Source organism: Phyllobates terribilis, unplaced genomic scaffold (assembly GCF_046119375.1).
Source record: "Phyllobates terribilis strain yellow unplaced genomic scaffold, ASM4611937v1 Scaffold_5__5_contigs__length_657084704, whole genome shotgun sequence".
Classification (NCBI taxonomy): Eukaryota; Metazoa; Chordata; class Amphibia; order Anura; family Dendrobatidae; genus Phyllobates; species Phyllobates terribilis.
In genome coordinates this window covers 18,473,141-18,492,361 of record NW_027362765.1, presented here as the reverse complement: position 1 = coordinate 18,492,361, position 19,221 = coordinate 18,473,141, and the positions used below count along the sequence as shown (strand labels likewise).

The following is a 19,221-nucleotide window of genomic DNA, read 5'->3' as shown; positions in this document are numbered from 1 at the left end:
TGAACATGATGAAGGCTCATCATGAGCGGGAAGCGACTGCCCACCCAGTGTGCAACCTTCCCGAGGAAGGAGAGGTAGAAACCCTCCTGGATCTGCTCACCCAAGCCAAGGCGGGTGGGTCCATCGAGGATGTGGGGGTTGGCCACCAGCTCACGGAGGACCAACGGTCCCAGCTGGGGACCACCCTGCACCCCTTCCGGGGGCTGTTCAGCAGCCTGCCCGGAAGGACTGAGATGGCTGTCCACGACGTGGACACTGGCGATCACCCGCCGATCCGGCGTTCAGCATATCGGGTCTCTTTCGAGGTGCAGGGAAACATGCGCCAAGAGATAGACGAGATGCTGAAGCTGGGGGTGATCCAGGCATCCAGCAGCGCGTGGGCCTCGCCTGTAGTCCTCGTACCAAAGAAGGACCGAACTACACGGTTCTGCGTGGACTACCGGGGGCTCAACGCTGTAACGGCCACCGATGCGTTCCCCATACCACGCATCGATGACCTGCTCGATCGGATGGCCGGGGCTAAGTACCTGACCATCATGGATCTGAGCCGGGGGTACTGGCAGATTCCTCTGACCCCCGCGGCAAGGGAACGCTCTGCCTTTATCACCCCTTTTGGACTGTACGAGTCCACAGTGATGCCATTCGGCATGAAGAATGCCCCTGCCACTTTTCAGCGGATGGTCAATACGCTGCTTGAGGGACTTGAAGGGTATGTGGCTGCGTACTTGGACGATATTGCAGTCTTCAGTCCCACTTGGGAGGATCACCTAGAGCACCTGCGGCAGGTGCTCGGTCGGATCCACCGGGCAGGCTTGACCATCAAGCCGGAAAAGTGCCAGCTGGGCATGAGTGAGGTCCTCTACCTGGGTCACCGGGTAGGCGGGGGGGTTCTGAAGCCAGAACCGGGGAAAGTGGATGCCATCGCATCCTGGCCCACTCCTAGGACCAAAAAGCAGGTGATGTCCTTCTTGGGGACCGCCGGGTACTATAGGAGGTTCGTCCCACACTATAGCACCCTGGCCAAGCCCCTGACGGACCTCACCAAGAAGAAGCTGCCCGTCGCAGTCGACTGGACAGTCGCCTGCGAGACAGCTTTCGGGGCACTCAAGGCCGCCCTAAGTAGCTCCCCTGTACTGCAAGCTGCCGACTTCGACCGGCCGTTTGTGGTACAGACCGACGCCAGTGACTTTGGCCTCGGTGCTGTGCTAAGTCAGGTCAACACGACAGGCCAGGAACATCCTGTCTTGTACCTGAGCAGGAAGCTACTGCCCCGGGAGGTGGCTTACTCCACGGTGGAAAAAGAATGCCTGGCAATTGTATGGGCCCTGCAGCGTCTGCAGCCCTACTTGTACGGGAGCCATTTCACCGTGGAGACGGACCACAACCCCCTCAGCTGGTTACACACGGTCTCTGGGTCGAATGGCAGGTTGCTACGCTGGAGCCTCGCTCTCCAGCAGTACCACTTCTCCATTCGCCACAGAAGAGGCCGTGACCACGGTAACACTGACGGGTTATCCCGGCAAGGGGAGGGTGCAGAAGGACGCACGGGGGAACACAGGAATGTGCTACCCCCTCGCGCCCTCGTATAGGGGGAGGTGTGATGAACCTGTAGCCGCCATCTTGGTAATGATAAATCATATCCAGGGATGGCCACACTTCAGCAGCCCCCACCCTTGGGACCTTCTGTTAAAACGTCAACTAGATAGTTTCCCCCCATCCAGGCTCCTGTAAGATAAGAAGCCCCGGGGCCTACTTAACACTTGAATGCTAGGAGCTTCAAAGACTTCGAGAGGAAACACAGCCAGCAGGGGGGGGGTGCTTCGTCTATCTGTACCTGACCATTTGTCCCATAGGACTAGTTTCTTTGTCTGTCACAAGCATGGAGGCATAAGATATAGAAACATGAAAAGTACACGCATGTTGCGTGGGATGGGCCAATAAAAAAATATCACGGCGTCCCGGAGCCATTGCGCACACAAGCCTCCGCGGTAGACGTTTGTACGTGCTCTGGAAGCCAAGATATAGCGCTGAGCCATTCCTGAGGACCGTATGGTATCATAATTGATATCAAAAGGTCGGTTACGGCGGCCCGAATCCATGGGAACCCCTGGGGGTATCCTGAGACCATCCCAGAAGAAGTTATTGGGTTCCTTACAATTTGGGCTTCTGATCGAAGTTAGACCTGAGGGTGGAGACTGAGCCAGCTGACCTCACCAGCAGTGGGCGGGACGGGGCAGGTAAGATAGCAGGACAGACAAGAGATAAGTGAGTTTTGACCCAAGAGTGGTGTGCTGAACATCTGAGCACCAGCTGAGGCCACCAAGGGGAGGAGCAGTTTGACCATGCGGTGGTAGGCCTCAGCCTGTAACAAAGAACCGTGCCTGCGACCGCAGAATCCTCTCCCTGCGTCAGAAGAAAATCAAGAAACCGGTAACTGATATGCTGTGGTGATTCTGTGTGTTGTATTCCATTGTTGTATAGTTTAGCCTGACCTTATACCTGTGTATATTTAGTTGTATATCGTGTATCTAGTGTATTATTATAATCAATTACCTCAAGTAATTGTGGGCCTGCCTTTTATTCTGCATAACGAACGCACGTCCGTGTGAGCTCGGCTCAAGCCAAAAACGCTACCCAGGGTTGGTTCCTGACCCGATATAGGCCCATTCACGGACTGGGCGTATATCTAAAATAGGGACTGGTGGCAGCATACCAACTGGGGATTGGGGAAGGCTGGTAGTGACGGTCGGAGGTTCAGATATATATATTCCTGGCGCGGCCAAGGAAGATATATATACCACCCTCACTACAGAGGGCCCCGCTACCCAGTAGGTTACAGGACAGTCTCTCTGGCGACCGCTTATCCTAGGTGCAGTTCCTTGACTGACCTGAGGCTAAGAGGGCGCTAGCGAGTTGTGCTGTGTAGTGACGTTACGGTTTAGTGACGTTGAAGGGGAACACTCTACCGTGTTCCCTGCGCTGGTTGCAGCTTCCTGGCACTACTTTCTCTAGGTGCAGTACCTTGACTGACCTGAGAGGTAAGGGGGCGCCAGAGAGCTGCACCCACCGGCCGGCTTTCATCACAGTGTTTTATTGCATGAAATAAGTATTTGATACAATAGAAAAACAGAACTTAGTATTTGGTATTGAAACCTTTGTTTGCAGTTAGGCTGCGTGCCCACTATGCGTTTTTCAAGCGTTTTTGCCGTGGAATTTCCGCAGCGAAAACTCTTAAAAAACACTTGGTAATACGTGCCCCATGGTCCCCAATGATAATCCGCATGTGCTGTGCACATGCTTCGGAAATTTCCGCTGCGGATTATCATTGCGGAAAAATACACAGCATGTCCATTAATTTTGCGGACACGCAGCGTAATTGCCGCCATTGACTTGCATTGAATCGCATAATATCCACATGTGCACATGCGCATATTAAGCAATTCAATGTGTGGATGGTACCCGGGTCTGGAGAAGAGGAGACTCTCCTCCAGACTCGGGGACAATAGTACCTGTTAAAAAAAAAAAATTAAAAATAAACATTATTCTTACCTTCCGATGGCCCACGGTGTTTTCTCTGCTACGTCCGGTCTCTTGTACGGCTCGCGATGGTGTAAAAGGACCTGCGGTGACGTCATTTAGTCACATGACCGCTGACGTTGGCGGTCGCGTGACCTATCACATGACTAAATGACGTCATAAAAGGTCTTTTCACACCATCGCGAGCCGTACAAGAGACCGGACGTAGCGGAGAAAACACCGGGGGCCATCGGAAGGTAAGTATATTCTTTATTTTTTACCATTTTTATTCTTTTTTTCAACTATTAACTTTGTCACACTATATAAATCCGCATGCGTTTTTCCTGCCAGGGAGATGCGGAAAAAATCTGCAGCATTTGTGCATCGTGGGCACTTAGCCTTACAGTGGTCAGACGTTTCCTGAAGTTCTTCACCAAGTTTGCACACACTGCAGCAGGGATTTTGCCCCCCCCCCCCCCTCCCCACCATACAAATCTTCTCCAGATCTTCCCGGTTTTGGGGCTTTGTGTTTCGGGTCATTGTCATGCAGGAAACATCTGACTTCTCTAATTGCAAACAAAGGTTTCTGTGCCAAATATTAAGTTCTGTTTTTCTTTTCTATCAAAGACTTATTTCATGCAATAAAATGAAAATTAATTATTTAAAAATCATACCATGTGATTTTCTGTTTTTATCTTTATATTCTGTCTCTCACAATTGAAGTGTACCTACGATAAAAATTACAGACCTCTCCATTCTTTGTAGGTGGGAAAACTTGTAAAATCGGCAGTGTATCAAATACTTATTTTTCCCGCTATATGTGTTCTATCCGTGTTTTTCACTGATGAAACCTGTACCTACTCCAGTCTATGGGTCTGTTCACATGTCCATGTTTTTATGTGTACCGTACGTCAACCAAAAAATGATTGATGATTGAGAAATATCCATTTTTGATCTGCATCATGGATGACATTTACCCTTACAAGTCTATGAATCTGAGAAAATCGCGTACACTACATGAATGGCATCAGTGAGCTTTCTGTAATTAACATTGCAATGGATAGGAGAAGCTTTGCAATTAATTTTTTCATCAGTGAAAATCACTCATGAAACACTGAAGGTAAAAACAGACCACTGGCTAAACACTGATGAAACTGTGTTCCAAAACTCTGGTGAACAACAGTCCATCTCTCACGTACTTGAAAAATCACAGAATGAGGATTTAACCCCTTTCTGACATTAGACGTATCCATACGTCCCTGTGGACTGGTACTTATTGACCAGGGACGTATGGATACGACCATGCGATTTTGTGTGCACAGAGGCTGTGCGGCCACGTTAGCTGCCGGGTGTTAGCTGATTCTGACAGCTGACATCCGGCACTATAACTCCCTATATGCTGCGATCGCAGCATTTAGAGAGCGAGCAGAAGGACAGAAGCCCTTCTGCTCTTGGATCGGAGACCCCGCGACATCCCGATCATTGCCATGGTGACCCGATGTCACCATGATGACACTGGGTCACCAGGCACTAGCAAGTTAGTTAGATCATGCACAGTGCATGACCAAACTAGCCTGTGTCTGCAGGGCTGACTGGTTATAAGGTATAGCAGTGATCTTGCATATCTTATAACTGTAATCAGACTGGAGAAAATGAAAGTCCCATAATGAGACAAAGTGAAAAAAAAAGTTGTAAAAATATTTTTTTTAAAAAAAAAATAAAAAATATATTGTACCCATGGATAAATATTATTATGAAAAAAAATACTGAAGAGACTGTAATACTGTGTTTTGTGAAGAAACTACTGTATTGTTACTGGAGCCGATTGCTCAAGAAACTCAGGCTGTACTGTAATGAAGATTGTTGCTGTAATATCCCTGAATTGCACTGGTCATGCTTCAGATTAAATTCCACTGTTAAACTGTTGAAAAAGACTCTTGTCAGATGTGTCTGGTCAGCAATTGAATCTATCGTGTGCCTGAGAGAAGCTGCAGCCTATGGTCGTCCTGAGTAACGGTTCCCCCAGGATTCCAAAGAATTAATGAAACCCTATCTGAACCTAGCGGCGTGCATGTAACATAACATTTTGGATCACAATAAAAGCTTTGACTCAATCCACAAAAAAAGCAAGTCCCCACTCAGGTCCGTCATCTATTAACGGAAATATAGGGGGCTTCGACGTTACTAGTAGCACAAAGGTTCTGGAAAAGCGAAATGGCCCATTCAGCAAATTCTGTTCTCCCAAATTCAAATTCCCTCCCCTCCCTTCTGAGCCCCATAGTTTGCCTAAACCGCAGTTAGCGTCCACATGTTTGGCATTTCTGTAGCAATGAGAGCCTACCTAATATACGGCTGCATGTCTCCAGAACCATGAGCTGGGCATAACGTACTGGTCACTACAAAGTGCTGGTCACTACAAAGTGCTTGTCTCTACAATGTACTGGTCACTACAATGTGCCAGTTTGCAGTTTTCACTCAGCAACAATCGCTGCTGCTTGTTTCTGGAAAACACCCATGTAGTTAAAAATCCTTACACACCTGTAGATAAATTCCCAAAAGTGTATAATTTCCAAAGTAGGGACACTTGAGGGGGGATTCTGCTATTCTAGTACTTAGGATCTCTGTATATGGAGTCCGCAAAATATTCTAGGAAAATCTGCACTCCAGGAAGGAAGTAGCGCTCATTCCTCCGAAGTCTTGCCGTGTGGCTAAGCAGCACTGCACATCGACATGTGGGGTATTTCTACATTCAGCAGAAATTGTGTGACCAATTTTGGTGCCATTTTTACCCATTTTCCCAGTTTGAAAATGTAAAATCTGGAGCTAAAGCAAAACTTTGGTGGTAAAAATGTAATTATTCTTTCTTCACTGCCCAATGGTGTAAAATTCTTTGAGGCACATGTGGTGTCAACATGCTCACTACACCCTTAGATGAATTCATTGAGAGGTGTAGTTTGTAAAATGGGGTCTCTTATGGGGCGGATTCTGTTGTTCTGGCACCTTAGGGGCTCTGCCAATGTGACATGGCACCGTCAAACCAGTCCAGCAAAATATGAACTCCGATATGGCGCTCCTTCCCTTCTGAACTTTCCCATGTGCCTCAAAAGTAGTTTTTGACCACATATGGGGTATCGGCGTATTCAGGAGAAATTGCACAAGAAATTTTGGGGTCCGTTTTCTGCTACTATCCTTGTGAAAATTAAAAAAATGGGGGCTAAAACAACATATTTGTTGAAAAAAAATTTTAATTTTCACAGATCAACATTGTAAAATTCTATGAAATACCTGTGGGTTCAAGGTGCTGACCACACATCTAGATAAGTTCCCTGAGGGGTCTAGTTTTCAGTTTTCAAAATGGTGTCACTTGTGGGATTATCCATTATTTAGACACATCAGGGGCTCTCCAAATGCGACATGACTCTCGCAGACAATTCCATCAAAGCCTGCGTTCCAAACCACCACTCCTTTTCTGAGCTCTGTTGTGTGCCCAAACAGTAGTTTACTCCTACATGTGGGGTATCTGCCTACTCAGGAGAAATTACACAACGAATTTTGTTTACCATTTTCACCTGTTACCCTTGTGAAAATAAAAAAAATAGTGCTAAAACAACATTTTTGAGCGAAAAATATGAAATTTTTATTTTCACGGCTCAATGTTGTAAACTTCTGTCAAGCTCATGAAAAAACTTTTTTTTTAATTTTCACAGATCAACATTGTAAAATTCTGTGAAACACCTGTGGGTTCAAGGTGCTCACCACACATCTAGATAAGATCCCTGAGGGGTCTAGTTTCCAAAATGGTGTCTCTTGTGGGGGTCTCCACTGTTTAGGCACATCAGGGGCTCTCGAAACGCAACATGGTGCCTGCTAATTATTCCAGTAAATTTTACATTCAAAAAGTCATATGGCACTCCTTCCCTTCCGAGCCCTATTGTGCGCCCAAACAGAGGTTTTCGCCCACATATGGGGTATTGGCATGCTCAGGAGAAATTGCACAACAAATTTTGGGGTGCATTTTTTCCTGTTACCCTTGCAAAAATAAAGTAAAACTTTTGTGGAAAAAAGTTAAATGTTCATTGTTTTCTTCCACATTCCGAAAATTCCTGTGAAGCACCTGAAGGGTTAATAAACTTGAATGTGGTTTTGAGCACCTTGAGGGGTGCAGGTTTTAGAATGGTGTCAATTTTGGGTATTTTCTGTCATATAGACCTCTCAGTCGCTTCAAATATGATGTGGTCCCTAAAAGAATAGTTTTGTAAATTTTATTGGAAAAATGAGAAATCGCTGGTCAACTTTTAACCCTTATAACTTCCTAACAAAAAAAAAAAATTTGTTTCAAAAATTGCACTGATGTAAAGTAGACGTGGTAAATGTTATTTATTAACTATTTTATGTGACATATCTCTCTGACTTAAGGACTGTGGTAGATCGCTCACTCAGCTGCACACGGAGGTAGACACAGGTACGCTGTCTCTTTAAAACTTCTGGTCGGTTTATTAAAATGCAGCATAAACCAACACTGAGTCCATAAAAAATAATGCGGCCCTTTGGGCAAAACAGGAAACAAAGCAAAATGGTAACACAAAAGCACAATCTTTGTGGTAGCAGGGATCCACCTGCTTAGAGTTCAACTCAACGTGGTTTAGGATAGCTCCACACAAACAGATCTGGAGTTCCTCTCTCCAGACCTATTGAACACTGAATGTCTCATCAGGCCGAGTATATAAACCACAGACCACACCCTGGGGTGGAGATATGGAGAAACCTCCCGCCCGCTCTATGGTTGTTCTCATAAAAAAACACGCCCTTTTACAAATGGTGCTTAACCCCTCTCAGCAAATAACATTCTGGAGAAAACTTAACGGTTTTAATTCACTGAAGCTAATAGCCTCATGGAAACATATCTCCCCTCCAGCACTTTACCAGTGACTTTTTTCACAAGGCATAAGAATTCAAAGTTTGAAAATTGCTAAATTTTCTCCAAATTTCCATTTTTTTCACAAATAAACGCAAGTCATACTGAAGAAATTTTACTACTATCATGAAGTACAATATGTCACGAAAAAACTTTCTCAGAATTAGTGGGATCCGTTGAAGCATTCCAGAGTTGTTGAAGCATTCCAGAGTTATTACCACATAAAGTGACTGTGGTCAGAATTGTAAAAATTGGCCTGGTCATTAAGGTGCAAACAGCCTTTGAGGGTAAAGGGGTTAAAGAGGTTGTCCACTCCTTTTTCATTGATGACTTATCTTTAGTTGTGTTTATCATTGTCTGATCGGCACCCCCTCCGATCAGCTGTTATTGGTGTCTGCAGAGGCCACCAGCTGGAAGTATTCACTTGCGGAGTTGGCCGTCTTCTGATAGTGGCCGAGGCTTGGTACTGCACATCCGCCTTCTATTCAAATCAACACGAGGCAGATGTGTAGTACCCTGCCATGGCCACTACCAGAGGATGGCCAGCTCCACAGGTGAGTACTTCCGGCCAACACCGTTAAACAGTTGACCAGCGGGGTGCCATGTGTCGGAACCCGGCTGATCAGATATTGATGACCTAAGGATAAGTCATCAATGAAAAATTAGTGGACAACCTCTAAGTGGGCTGCTAAACAAATCTCATTGATGACCCCCAAAAAACAAACACATATTAGCAAAGCTCAGGGATTAAAAATTGTTTGATGGCATATAAGAATAACAGTGCAGACAACCTTCAAGATAATGCCCAACTGGTTTCATTTTCTGGCTTTTTCAGGGATCAAATGTGAAATCCATATTCTAAGGACAGAGGGAATATTGGGCTGAACTGTGTAACCACAAAAGAAGAGAAGAAATACAGTTTTTCTTGACCAACCAAAAACCAGGCTTAAGAGGTAGAATTATAGGACATTGTCATTCCAGAACTTATTGTGGAGTGGTGAGAAATATACAATATACCATTACCATATTTAATTAGCTGTGTTAAAACTGTTTTGCAAAATACCTTCCGATATGGCAAAACCCAGAATTCCCCCAGGGTAATGAAAATAAACTATTTCTGAAATGGTGGCAGGCAGGTGTAGACAACATATCCCATCTTCTTCATCCAACTGAGCAGAGATGGATGACCTGTACCAAGTTTTGGGATAGATACAATCTACCTCCCCAACACTATTTACAATATGAACAAATTAAACTATCTGTTATGGCCAATTTAAAAGAAAAGATGTGACCTTTGAGGTCTCTCAAAATGAGTTGGATGTCATACTGTTGTCTCCAATGGGTACCCCTTCAATATCTGTCCTTTATTCTGTAATGAGATCTAATCTACTAGGAGCTCACCCAGATACTTTCTTCAAATATTGGAGACAACAGTTGGAAGATGTGGAAATCTCTGATAAGATCAGGTCAGGCTGGAATTTACTAAGAAAACGCATTATAAACGAAGCTTGGAGAGAAACACAATATAAAATTATACATGGCACCATCTATGCATTTAACATACCTAAAAAAGATCCGCTTTCAAACTGGCTCAACAGCTTGCCCTAAATGCCACCTTCCACTCTATGACCTCATGCACGGCCTATGGTCATGCCCAGCCTCCGTTTTATATTGGGAACAAGTACTAGATATGATCAACACCATTTGGGCTCCCGGGTATACTCTCTCCCCCTATCTAGCCTTGTTACATTTTTGGAACTACACAGAGAACCCTGATTGGAAGAGGGGAAACCCTCCCAAATTGCTCCTCGCCCTACTTATCCTGGCAAAAAAACAATTACTTAAATATTGGCTAGACCCCAACACACCCCACATTGAAGAGCTGACAGCTCAAATGAAACATTTTATGGGAGTGGGGCAACAGGACGCCCTTAGCAATAAGGAGACGCAGGCTGGCAAATTTCTTCTGAAATGGAAACAGTTTATTGTAAATTGCTGCTCTTTAGATGAAAAAAGGAAAGTGGTGGAACCCTTCACTTCCAACAGCATGGTACATTCTGGAAGATCTTAAAGATAACCTAGGTTCACGGTGCCTAATTTAAGGGAGGGGGAGAGAGAGGGGGATGGAGGGATCATTTGGTAATGGTCTATAATACTAATCTAGGTGGTCTAATCTAACAAGGTGGTTTCAATAATTTGGAGTATCAACTGGATTGCATATTGATTAAACTGATGTAAGTTATAATGTTATTAAGTTTTTATATTGTTTTGCTTTACCAATCAAACAAGTGAGAATTATCACTTTATACCCTGTCTGCGAACAGGCATTTGATTATTACCTTGATTTGGTATGTTATGTTTCCTTTTTGAAAATATTAATAAAAACTATATATTTAAAAAAAAACAAAAAAAAAACCCAGTTTTGCTGCATATTGAATTCTTTATAATGTTAAATTATCTGAACTATAACTCAAGTGATCCCATCTGATAGGACATATTTACTCTATATTTATTGCCTGGCCTCTAGATGTGTGAAGTGCTCTAGTAACTGTATATTTTACTTTGTGTTTTGTAGAATTTTACATCGGCTCATCTTCTTCTTTCCATTTAAGTTTCTACAATATCGGATACAAATAATTGATCTATGTAATTTTTGTGACCCATCAAGGATGGATAGGGACAGGGACAAGATGGCGGAGAAGCTATTACACCTCACCCTAGAGATCCTCTTCCGGCTTACTGGAGAGGTGAGAGATTCTGATGACATCACATTACATCATTCTTATCTATGGGAATAACAGATGGACATAACTGGAGAGGTGAGGACTCTGGAAATGTCTGTAGTGAGATGTATTATTGTGTCTCTCCATAACCAGGAATACACAGTAGTGAAGAAGACCTCTAGTGAACGCTGTCAGGACCCTGTGTCTGAGGGATGGGGACGACCCCTGAGCCCAATTATGGGGCCTCCACCTCGCCCCCTGATGCATGATTACATCAATGACCTGAGGATCCTAGAACTCACCTACAAGATGATTGAGCTGCTGACTGGAGAGGTGACACTGCTGGGAATTTTGGGACATTATACAGTAACGCTATGAAGGGATCGGGGGATGACGGTATCATTGTATGTGTCAGGTTCCTATAAGGTGTCAGGATGTCACCATCTATTTCTCCATGGAAGAGTGGGAGTATTTAGAAGGACACAAAGATCTGTACAAGGACGTCATGATGGAGGATCCCCAGCCCCTTACATCACCAGGTAATAGACAGGACTATATACACACAGCCTATAATTATCTGTATGTAAAGAATTAATTCAGTCCCTGTATGTGTTTCCTCCAGGTCTGTCCAGTAAGAAGACACCTGAGAGATGTCCCCATCCTCTTCTTCCACAAGATTGTAAACAAGAAGATCCCAATGCTCCTCAGGATCATCAGGTAGATGGAAAGAAGGTGTCATGAGATCTCCCCTATGATGTGTAGAGGACTGAGTTTTGTGCTTAGTCTTGTTTTATCCACCAGTATTATACGTATTATACTTGTGTAATGAGAACGGTGGAGATGGCAGGATTAGTGCTGATCATAGATGTGACACTTACAATATTTGTTTCAGGATGAAGATCTGACCCATATTAATACTACAGAGACATATGTGAAGGGCGATAAGCGGTGTAAAGAGGAGATTCCTACAGATAACGACCCAGGTGAGTAGTAACCACTAAATGCAGAGAAGTCACAGATTCTTCTCATGGGAATATATTCTGAACAAAAATATAAACGCAACACTTTTGTTTTTGCTCCAATTTTTCATGATCTGAACTCTAAGATCTATTTTTTTCTATCAAATATTGTTCACAAATTTGTCTAAATCTGTGTTAGTGAGCACATTGCCGAGATAATCCATCAACCTCATAGGTGTGGCGTATCCAGATGCTGATTAGACACATGATTATTGTATGGGTGTGCCTTAGGCCGGGCACAATAAAAGGTCACTGTAAAATTTGCAGGTTTATAGTATTGGGGTGGTCCAAGGGTGGTCTGGAAACCAGTCAGTATTTGGTGTGACCAACATTTGCCTCACGCAGTGCAACACATCTCTTTCGCATAGAGCAGATCAGGTTGTTGATTGTGGCCTGTAGAATGTTGGTCCACTCTTCTTCAATGGCTATGAGAAGTTCTTGCATGGTAGCATGCTCACCGGACATGTCACCCATTGAGCATGTTTGGGATGCTCTGGATCGGAGTATACAACAGCGTGTTCAAGTTCCTGACAATATCCAGCAACTTCGCACAGCCATTGAAGAGGAGTGGACCAGCAATCTACAGACCACAATCAACAACCTGATCTACTCTATGCGAAGGAGATGTGTTGCAATTCGTGAGGCAAATGTTGGTCCCACCAAATACTGACTGGTTTTCTGATTTCCCCCCCCACCCCCCCGACCACGCCAATACTGAAAAACTGCACATTTTAGAGTGGCCTTTTATTGTGGCCAGCCTACGGCACACCTGTGCAATAATCATGCAGTGTAATTAGCATCTGGATATGCCACACGTGTGAGGTGTATGGATTATCTCGCAAAGGTGAAGAGCTCTCTAACACAGATTTACACAAATTTGTGAACAGTATTTGAGAGAAAAAGGCATTTTATGTACATAGAAAAAGTCTTAGATCTTTGACTTCAGCTCAGCACATCTCTCTTTCTAAAAAGCACATGACAAAAGGGTAAGACAAAATGACTAGGGTTGGGACTCTTCAACTCTTTTACCTGAAGAGGACAATCCGTTTAGCCTACAGTTGTTTATTATCTGAGTTTACTGCTTCTCTCTGCTTGGACATTAACAGAATTTTTCTTCATTTCATTGGGAGACTGTCTCCAAGGCCTTGCAGTTCTTATCAATGAGTGTATGTCGCATGACACATTTAATCTTTCATTATAAATAAGGAATAAATTAATTAGTAATTAAAGTGGTATGAACCATGTGTTAAAAGCAAACAGCCTATTAACCATTTTGGCCCAATATTCCCATCTACCCCTACGCTTATTTGCCTCGGTTTCCAATCCTTCCCTAGCTGTTATAATTTTACACTCAGTGGGCTGTCAATTATTTAGCTGGATTTTCCCTCCTTCAGCCAAAATACATGTTAAATATAGATGAAAATCTGATACTGATATAAATAACAATGCAAATATAATATGGATGTAATAATAATACAGGTGTAATATGGACTTGAAATATGCCTATTATAAATAAGGCCTATTTGTTAAAAAATTGCTGTCAGGAATGATGAGGGATTTTGCTCAATTTGAGTACTGAGGAGCCATTAGCTTTAACTAGACTCATACACATTTTTACCCAAATAACAGAAGAATCTTTAGTGAATACTATGTCAATACGATGGGAGAGGACAATGCTGCTCACCTTCCTTTTTGTACGGACTTAGGTTCTTGTGAAAATCTTTTCGATGAAGACGTTTTAATATAGTAAATGTTTCTGTAGTGGAATAGTTTTGTTATTGTCTCATGACATTTCATCACCACAGCACACATATCACACATCTCATGTGTAAGATGGCCATGAATACTGTAATGTGGCACGAGCTATGTGACTCTGAATTAACTGATGTTCTGAGTGATATCATCTCAGAAGCTGTCTGCTTCAGACAATTAGGAAAACTCTTACAGTGTCAGTGATCTGAATGTACCAGTAAATATGTCACGGCCGTAACTCGCACACCTCCTCAGTGCCCTTCTACTCACCGTGCGGTTTCTCCCCACGTCAGGCTGTCTCTCTGAGTCTGCTCTTTGCAGCATTGCTACATATGCACATGGCATACATTTAATCTTGGGGGGCGTGGCCTATCCCATGCTAGCGAGGCCTTTTATTAGGCAGTTCCTCCAACCAATCCTTGCCTGAACGTTGGTTCCTATCCCGATAGCACCCATTTATGCATTCTTCTATATTCCGCTTTCCATTAACGACCCGGCTTGTTTACCCAGACTGTCTGACTTCTCTGCCCCTGGCCTCGGCTACGTTTACTGATCCTGTGTTGCCTGCCCCATCCTCGGACCATTTGACTATGCCTCTGTCTCACCCCTCTGTATCTTGTACATACACCTGTGACCCACCGGTCAGCTGCTGCAGACCCGAGGACTGCCCTGTAGTTGTACCTGGTGACTTCTGGTGGCAAAGCCTATCCTCACCATCTTAGGCTCTAGTACATACCTGGTAGTCACTTAGTTACACCCCTTCAAGGTAAGCACGGCCCATGGCTCAGTGGGTCCACATTCACCAACATTGCAAAATATAAGAAGGACCATGTTTAATAAAGGTGAAAGTCATGCTTTAAGTTTGGAAATAATTACCACTTAATATTAGCCCTTCGGGATGCCCAGACCCGAATTTCAAGGAATGAAAAAAAAGACTTCATCACAGAAGTAAAAGAAAAATAAAACTGCAAAAGAACAGCAAGTGGCTTAGTATCATGGTCTATACTTGCTTGTTTTTAGGTCTTCTGTTAGACTGTGATCTGTTTTGCATCAATGTTTTAGTTAAGTTGGTTGTCACTAAGGGTCAACCCCTTCTTAATTGGTTGTGTCCCACATAATATTAAAAAAAACTCATTTACCTGTTGCGATTTCAGTGCTGTGATTCCCGGCTGTCACTTGTCCGCAATCGATAGCTGCTATGTTTCTCAGTTCTGTCAGGCATAATGTGACGTGACTGCTGGGAATCATAGGGCTGAAACTGCAGAAATGGTGCCTGTCCTGGAGCTAAGTGTATGTTTTTTTTTTTACATAAATGGTAATTTGGGGCACTTAAACAGATAAAATATTGTTGCTGCTGTGGTAGATCGGCTCACTCAGCTGTACACGGAGGTAGACATGGGATCACTGTCTCTTTAAATTCTTTCCTGGTTTATTATACAGGCGTCATAAACCATGGTGAAGTAAAAATAAACATGGCCCTTTGGCAAAAACAGGAAAACAAAACAAAGTGGAAGCACAAAGCACAGTCCTTGTGGTAGCAGGGATCCGTCCGCTCAGGGTTTAACAAACGGTTCAGCTTTTCCTTGTCAGGACACACAGCGCTGTAGCTCCTCTCTCCAGCCCTAACGAACACTGAATGCTCGAGCAGGCCATTTATTTAAACCCCAGACCACAACCTGGGGTGGAGATATGGAGAACAACCTCCCACCTGCTCTATGGTTGTTCTCAAAAACCAAGCCCTTAAAATGGCTGCTTAACCCCTCGCAGCACTTTGTGTGCTGGAGCAAATCATCTGGGTTTCAAATCACTGAAGCTAATGGCCTCAGTGAAACATACCTCCCCTCCAGCACTTTGCCAGTGACTTTGTCACACTCCATATGTTTCACGTTGTAGAAAAAAAAGAGAATAGAAGCAGCACTCCAATGAAAATAAATGAAAAAAGTGGATTTTATTTACCCAGATACATGCAACATTTCAGCGTCTCATTTGAAGCCTTTCTCAAGCAATTGCAAGTTGTTTTCATATTATTAGATATGTTATAACATTCAGGTGATATTTAAATATAATGAAATATTTTCTATCCTTGACAGGTAATTGTACCATGAGCTCAGAGGGACATCAGATATCTGTGCATTGTAAATCATATAATGATTATAGCATGCAAGATACATGTGGAAAGCAAACCATTACTCCAGGCATTCACAGCAGTGATCTATCATCTCATCCTTTTAAACAGATCCTATTATCTGATTCATCACTGACTATTAAGAAAAGTAATTGTCACAGAAGGGGTATTATAAATCATAGAGCTCACACAGGGAAGAAGCCACATTCATGTTCAGAATGTGGAAAATGTTTTCACCAGAAATCAAGGCTTATGACACACATGAAAACTCACGCAAGGGAGAAACCATTTTTTTGTGAAGAATGTGGGAAATATTTTTCCATGAAAACAAGTTTTTTTAGACATCAGGAAATTCACACAGGGGTAAAACCATATTCATGTTCAGAATGTAGAAAATGTTTTAGACAGAAATCGTGTCTTGTTGAACATCAGAGAATTCACACAGGTGTAAAGCCATTTTCATGTTCAGAATGTGGGAAAAGTTTTATTCAGAAATCAAGTCTTGTTAAACATCAACGAACTCACACAGGAGCAAAGCCATATTCATGTTCAGAATGTGGAAAATGTTATGCTAATAAATCACCTTTTATTATACATCTGAGAACTCACACACAAGAGAACTTGGTCTCCTGTTCCGAATGTGGGAAATGTTTTGACCAAAAAGGACACCTTATTGAACATGTGAGAATTCACACAGGAGAGAAGCCATATTCATGTACAGAATGTGGAAAAAGTTTTAACCAGAAATCAAATCTTGTTACACATCAAAATATTCACACAAGAGCAAAGTTGCATGCATGTCCAGAATGTGGGAAAGGTTATACTTCTAAATCAAATCTTGTTAAACATCTAAGAGCTCACGCAGAAGGAAATATGTTTTCATGTTCGGAATGTGGAGAATGCTATAAGCAAAAATCAGACCTTACTAAACATGAGCGAACTCACACAGAGCAAAAACTATATTCATGTTCAGAATGTGGAAAATGTTTTAACAGGAAATCAAATCTTATGACACACATGAAAAGTCACACAGGGGAGAAGCCGTTTCCTTGTTCAGAATGTGGGAAATGCTTTAACAGGAAATCAAATCTTATGGCACACATGAAAAGTCACACAGGAGAGAAGCCATTTTCTTGTGAAGAATGTGGAAAATGTTTTAACAGAAAATCAAATCTTATGACACATCGGAGAAGTCATACAGGGGAGAAGCCATTTTCTTGTGAAGAATGTGGGAAATGTTTTGGGGATAAATCCATTCTTTTTCGACACCAAAGAATTCACACAGGGGAGAAGCCGTATTCATGTTCAGAATGTGGAAAATGTTTTAATTATAAATCATCTCTTGTTACACATCAAAAGACTCACAAAACAGCATAGCTATAATTATGAGAAAGATGTGAAATGTAAACATTAAATCAAATTTTGTTAGACATCTTAGTGAAGCCATTTTAATACTTAGTATGTGGGAAACTTTATAGCAATAAATCAATTCTTGTTGGCCCCATTTTTAAATTCTGTGATATGCCACTTTATGTGGTAATAACTTTGAAAAGATTCTACATATCCCAAAGATTTTGAGCTTATTTTCTCATGACAAGTTTTACTTTGTTGGTGTTAAACTTGGGTGAACATATTTTCCTTTATGAATAAAAAAAATGTGAAATTTGTCAAAATTATGTTTTCAAACTTTCAATGACTATGCCCTTACAACAGATATGTATTTAACCCTTCTGTACTGTTCGGGTCTATTTGACCCGAAAGAACGTTTGTGAAGCTTCAGATTATTTATTATGAGGATCTTTAAATTGTTATTAGCCAAGTTTGTTTATGGATAAGTGTTATTATTATTTTTTTATTTTAACTCTGCATGAAATAATAATTGTTACACATGTACTGGTCGGGTCATTATGACCCGATAGTGTTTTTACACAGATCTCCTGCCATATTTTTAGTCACATAAATGATTTATAGTATCATTGTGGATTATCTATTGCATCTACTATTATTTATCTATTTGGTCCGTGCGCTTGATACATTTGCAAGTTACTGCAGATGGATGGGCTTTGAGTACAGGTCTGTTTCTCAGTAGTATATAAGCTCTCATTGTTGCTACACTGGTTAGTGTTTGCTGCAATTTTATTATTATTATTGTTGTTTATTTATATAGTGCTATTTTATTCCACAACGCTGATTTAACCCTGTGCAAGTCGTGAGTGTCAATTATTTGGATGGTTGGATAAAAATGTGGCGAAGAAGTCCATTGAGCAAAGCTGAAATGTAAAAGCTTGCCAATGCCTCAGATTCTGAATAAGATATCCAACTGGAGAAAGTGTCCAAAGATGAGGACCACATAAGTTGCGAGAAAGTGATTATGAGAATTCTGATTTTGAAGTTGAATCTGTATGGACTAAGAGGACAATGTGCCAACTTTTATACATTGCACCAACAGGGGCAGCTGTTGTTAAAACGAAAACTTAGAATGCTGGGCACTGTAAGTAAGAGCTGCTGCAAGGTATTCTTGGTAAAAGAGATGTTCATAGTTCAACGTTTTACTTTACTGGAGATACGACAATGGTTTCTTCCATTCTCAAAAACAACATACAGGTTATTCTGATGACCACGATGCACCATGATATGCAGTAAGTAGTCGAGATGAAAAAAAGACGCAGATGATATTAGATTAGAATTCCACCAAAGGGGCAAGTTGATACACTAGATCAACTAATAGTTACGTACACAAGCAGACGCAAAACCATTCTTGATGTGTCTGCCTGCAATGCACTTGTTTTATGGAGTTAAATAAACCTCGATCGGAATGCCAATAAACTGCATAAACGAAGACTCTTTCTGGGAGAATTAGGAAAGTCACTTGTTATGCCATCTATTTTAAGAAGAAAAGTAAAACCCTGAAGTGAAGGAGCAGCAGCCATAGTAAACCATATCCAGCAGCATGCTCAGCACGAACCCACGGCCTCCACCAGCAATGGATAAAGCCTAATAAGGAAAAAATGCAGCATTTGTCCATCTTCTTGTGATAAAACAAATATTACATCTTCTAGTTGTAGTAAATATGTATGTAAAGCACATGTGAGTTATTTCTGTGCAGGATGTAAGAATGCCTGAATATAGAAATAAGTGAACCTGTACAACCCTTTGCTTTATTTTCTTTAG

The 19,221-nt window shown here is 42.4% G+C and overlaps 1 protein-coding gene across 2 annotated transcripts in view; it reads left to right on the top strand.

Moving 5' to 3' along the window:
- LOC141270521 (uncharacterized) overlaps window positions 1–18,987 on the top strand; it is a 28,592-nt gene extending 9,605 nt beyond the window's left edge. The window contains exons 2-8 of one of the 2 annotated variants that reach the window (XM_073680551.1): window positions 9,267–9,384; window positions 11,100–11,178; window positions 11,308–11,487; window positions 11,570–11,693; window positions 11,777–11,871; window positions 12,047–12,137; window positions 16,016–18,987. In XM_073680551.1, the coding sequence (XP_073536652.1) occupies window positions 11,101–11,178; window positions 11,308–11,487; window positions 11,570–11,693; window positions 11,777–11,871; window positions 12,047–12,137; window positions 16,016–17,427 (1,980 nt within the window). In that variant the 5' untranslated portion in view covers window positions 9,267–9,384; window position 11,100 and the 3' untranslated portion in view covers window positions 17,428–18,987. Of the gene's footprint in view, window positions 1–9,266; window positions 9,385–11,006; window positions 11,179–11,307; window positions 11,488–11,569; window positions 11,694–11,776; window positions 11,872–12,046; window positions 12,138–16,015 lie in introns of both variants that reach the window. The other variant, XM_073680550.1, reaches the window with a different exon arrangement.
- Window positions 18,988–19,221: the final 234 nt, after the last annotated feature.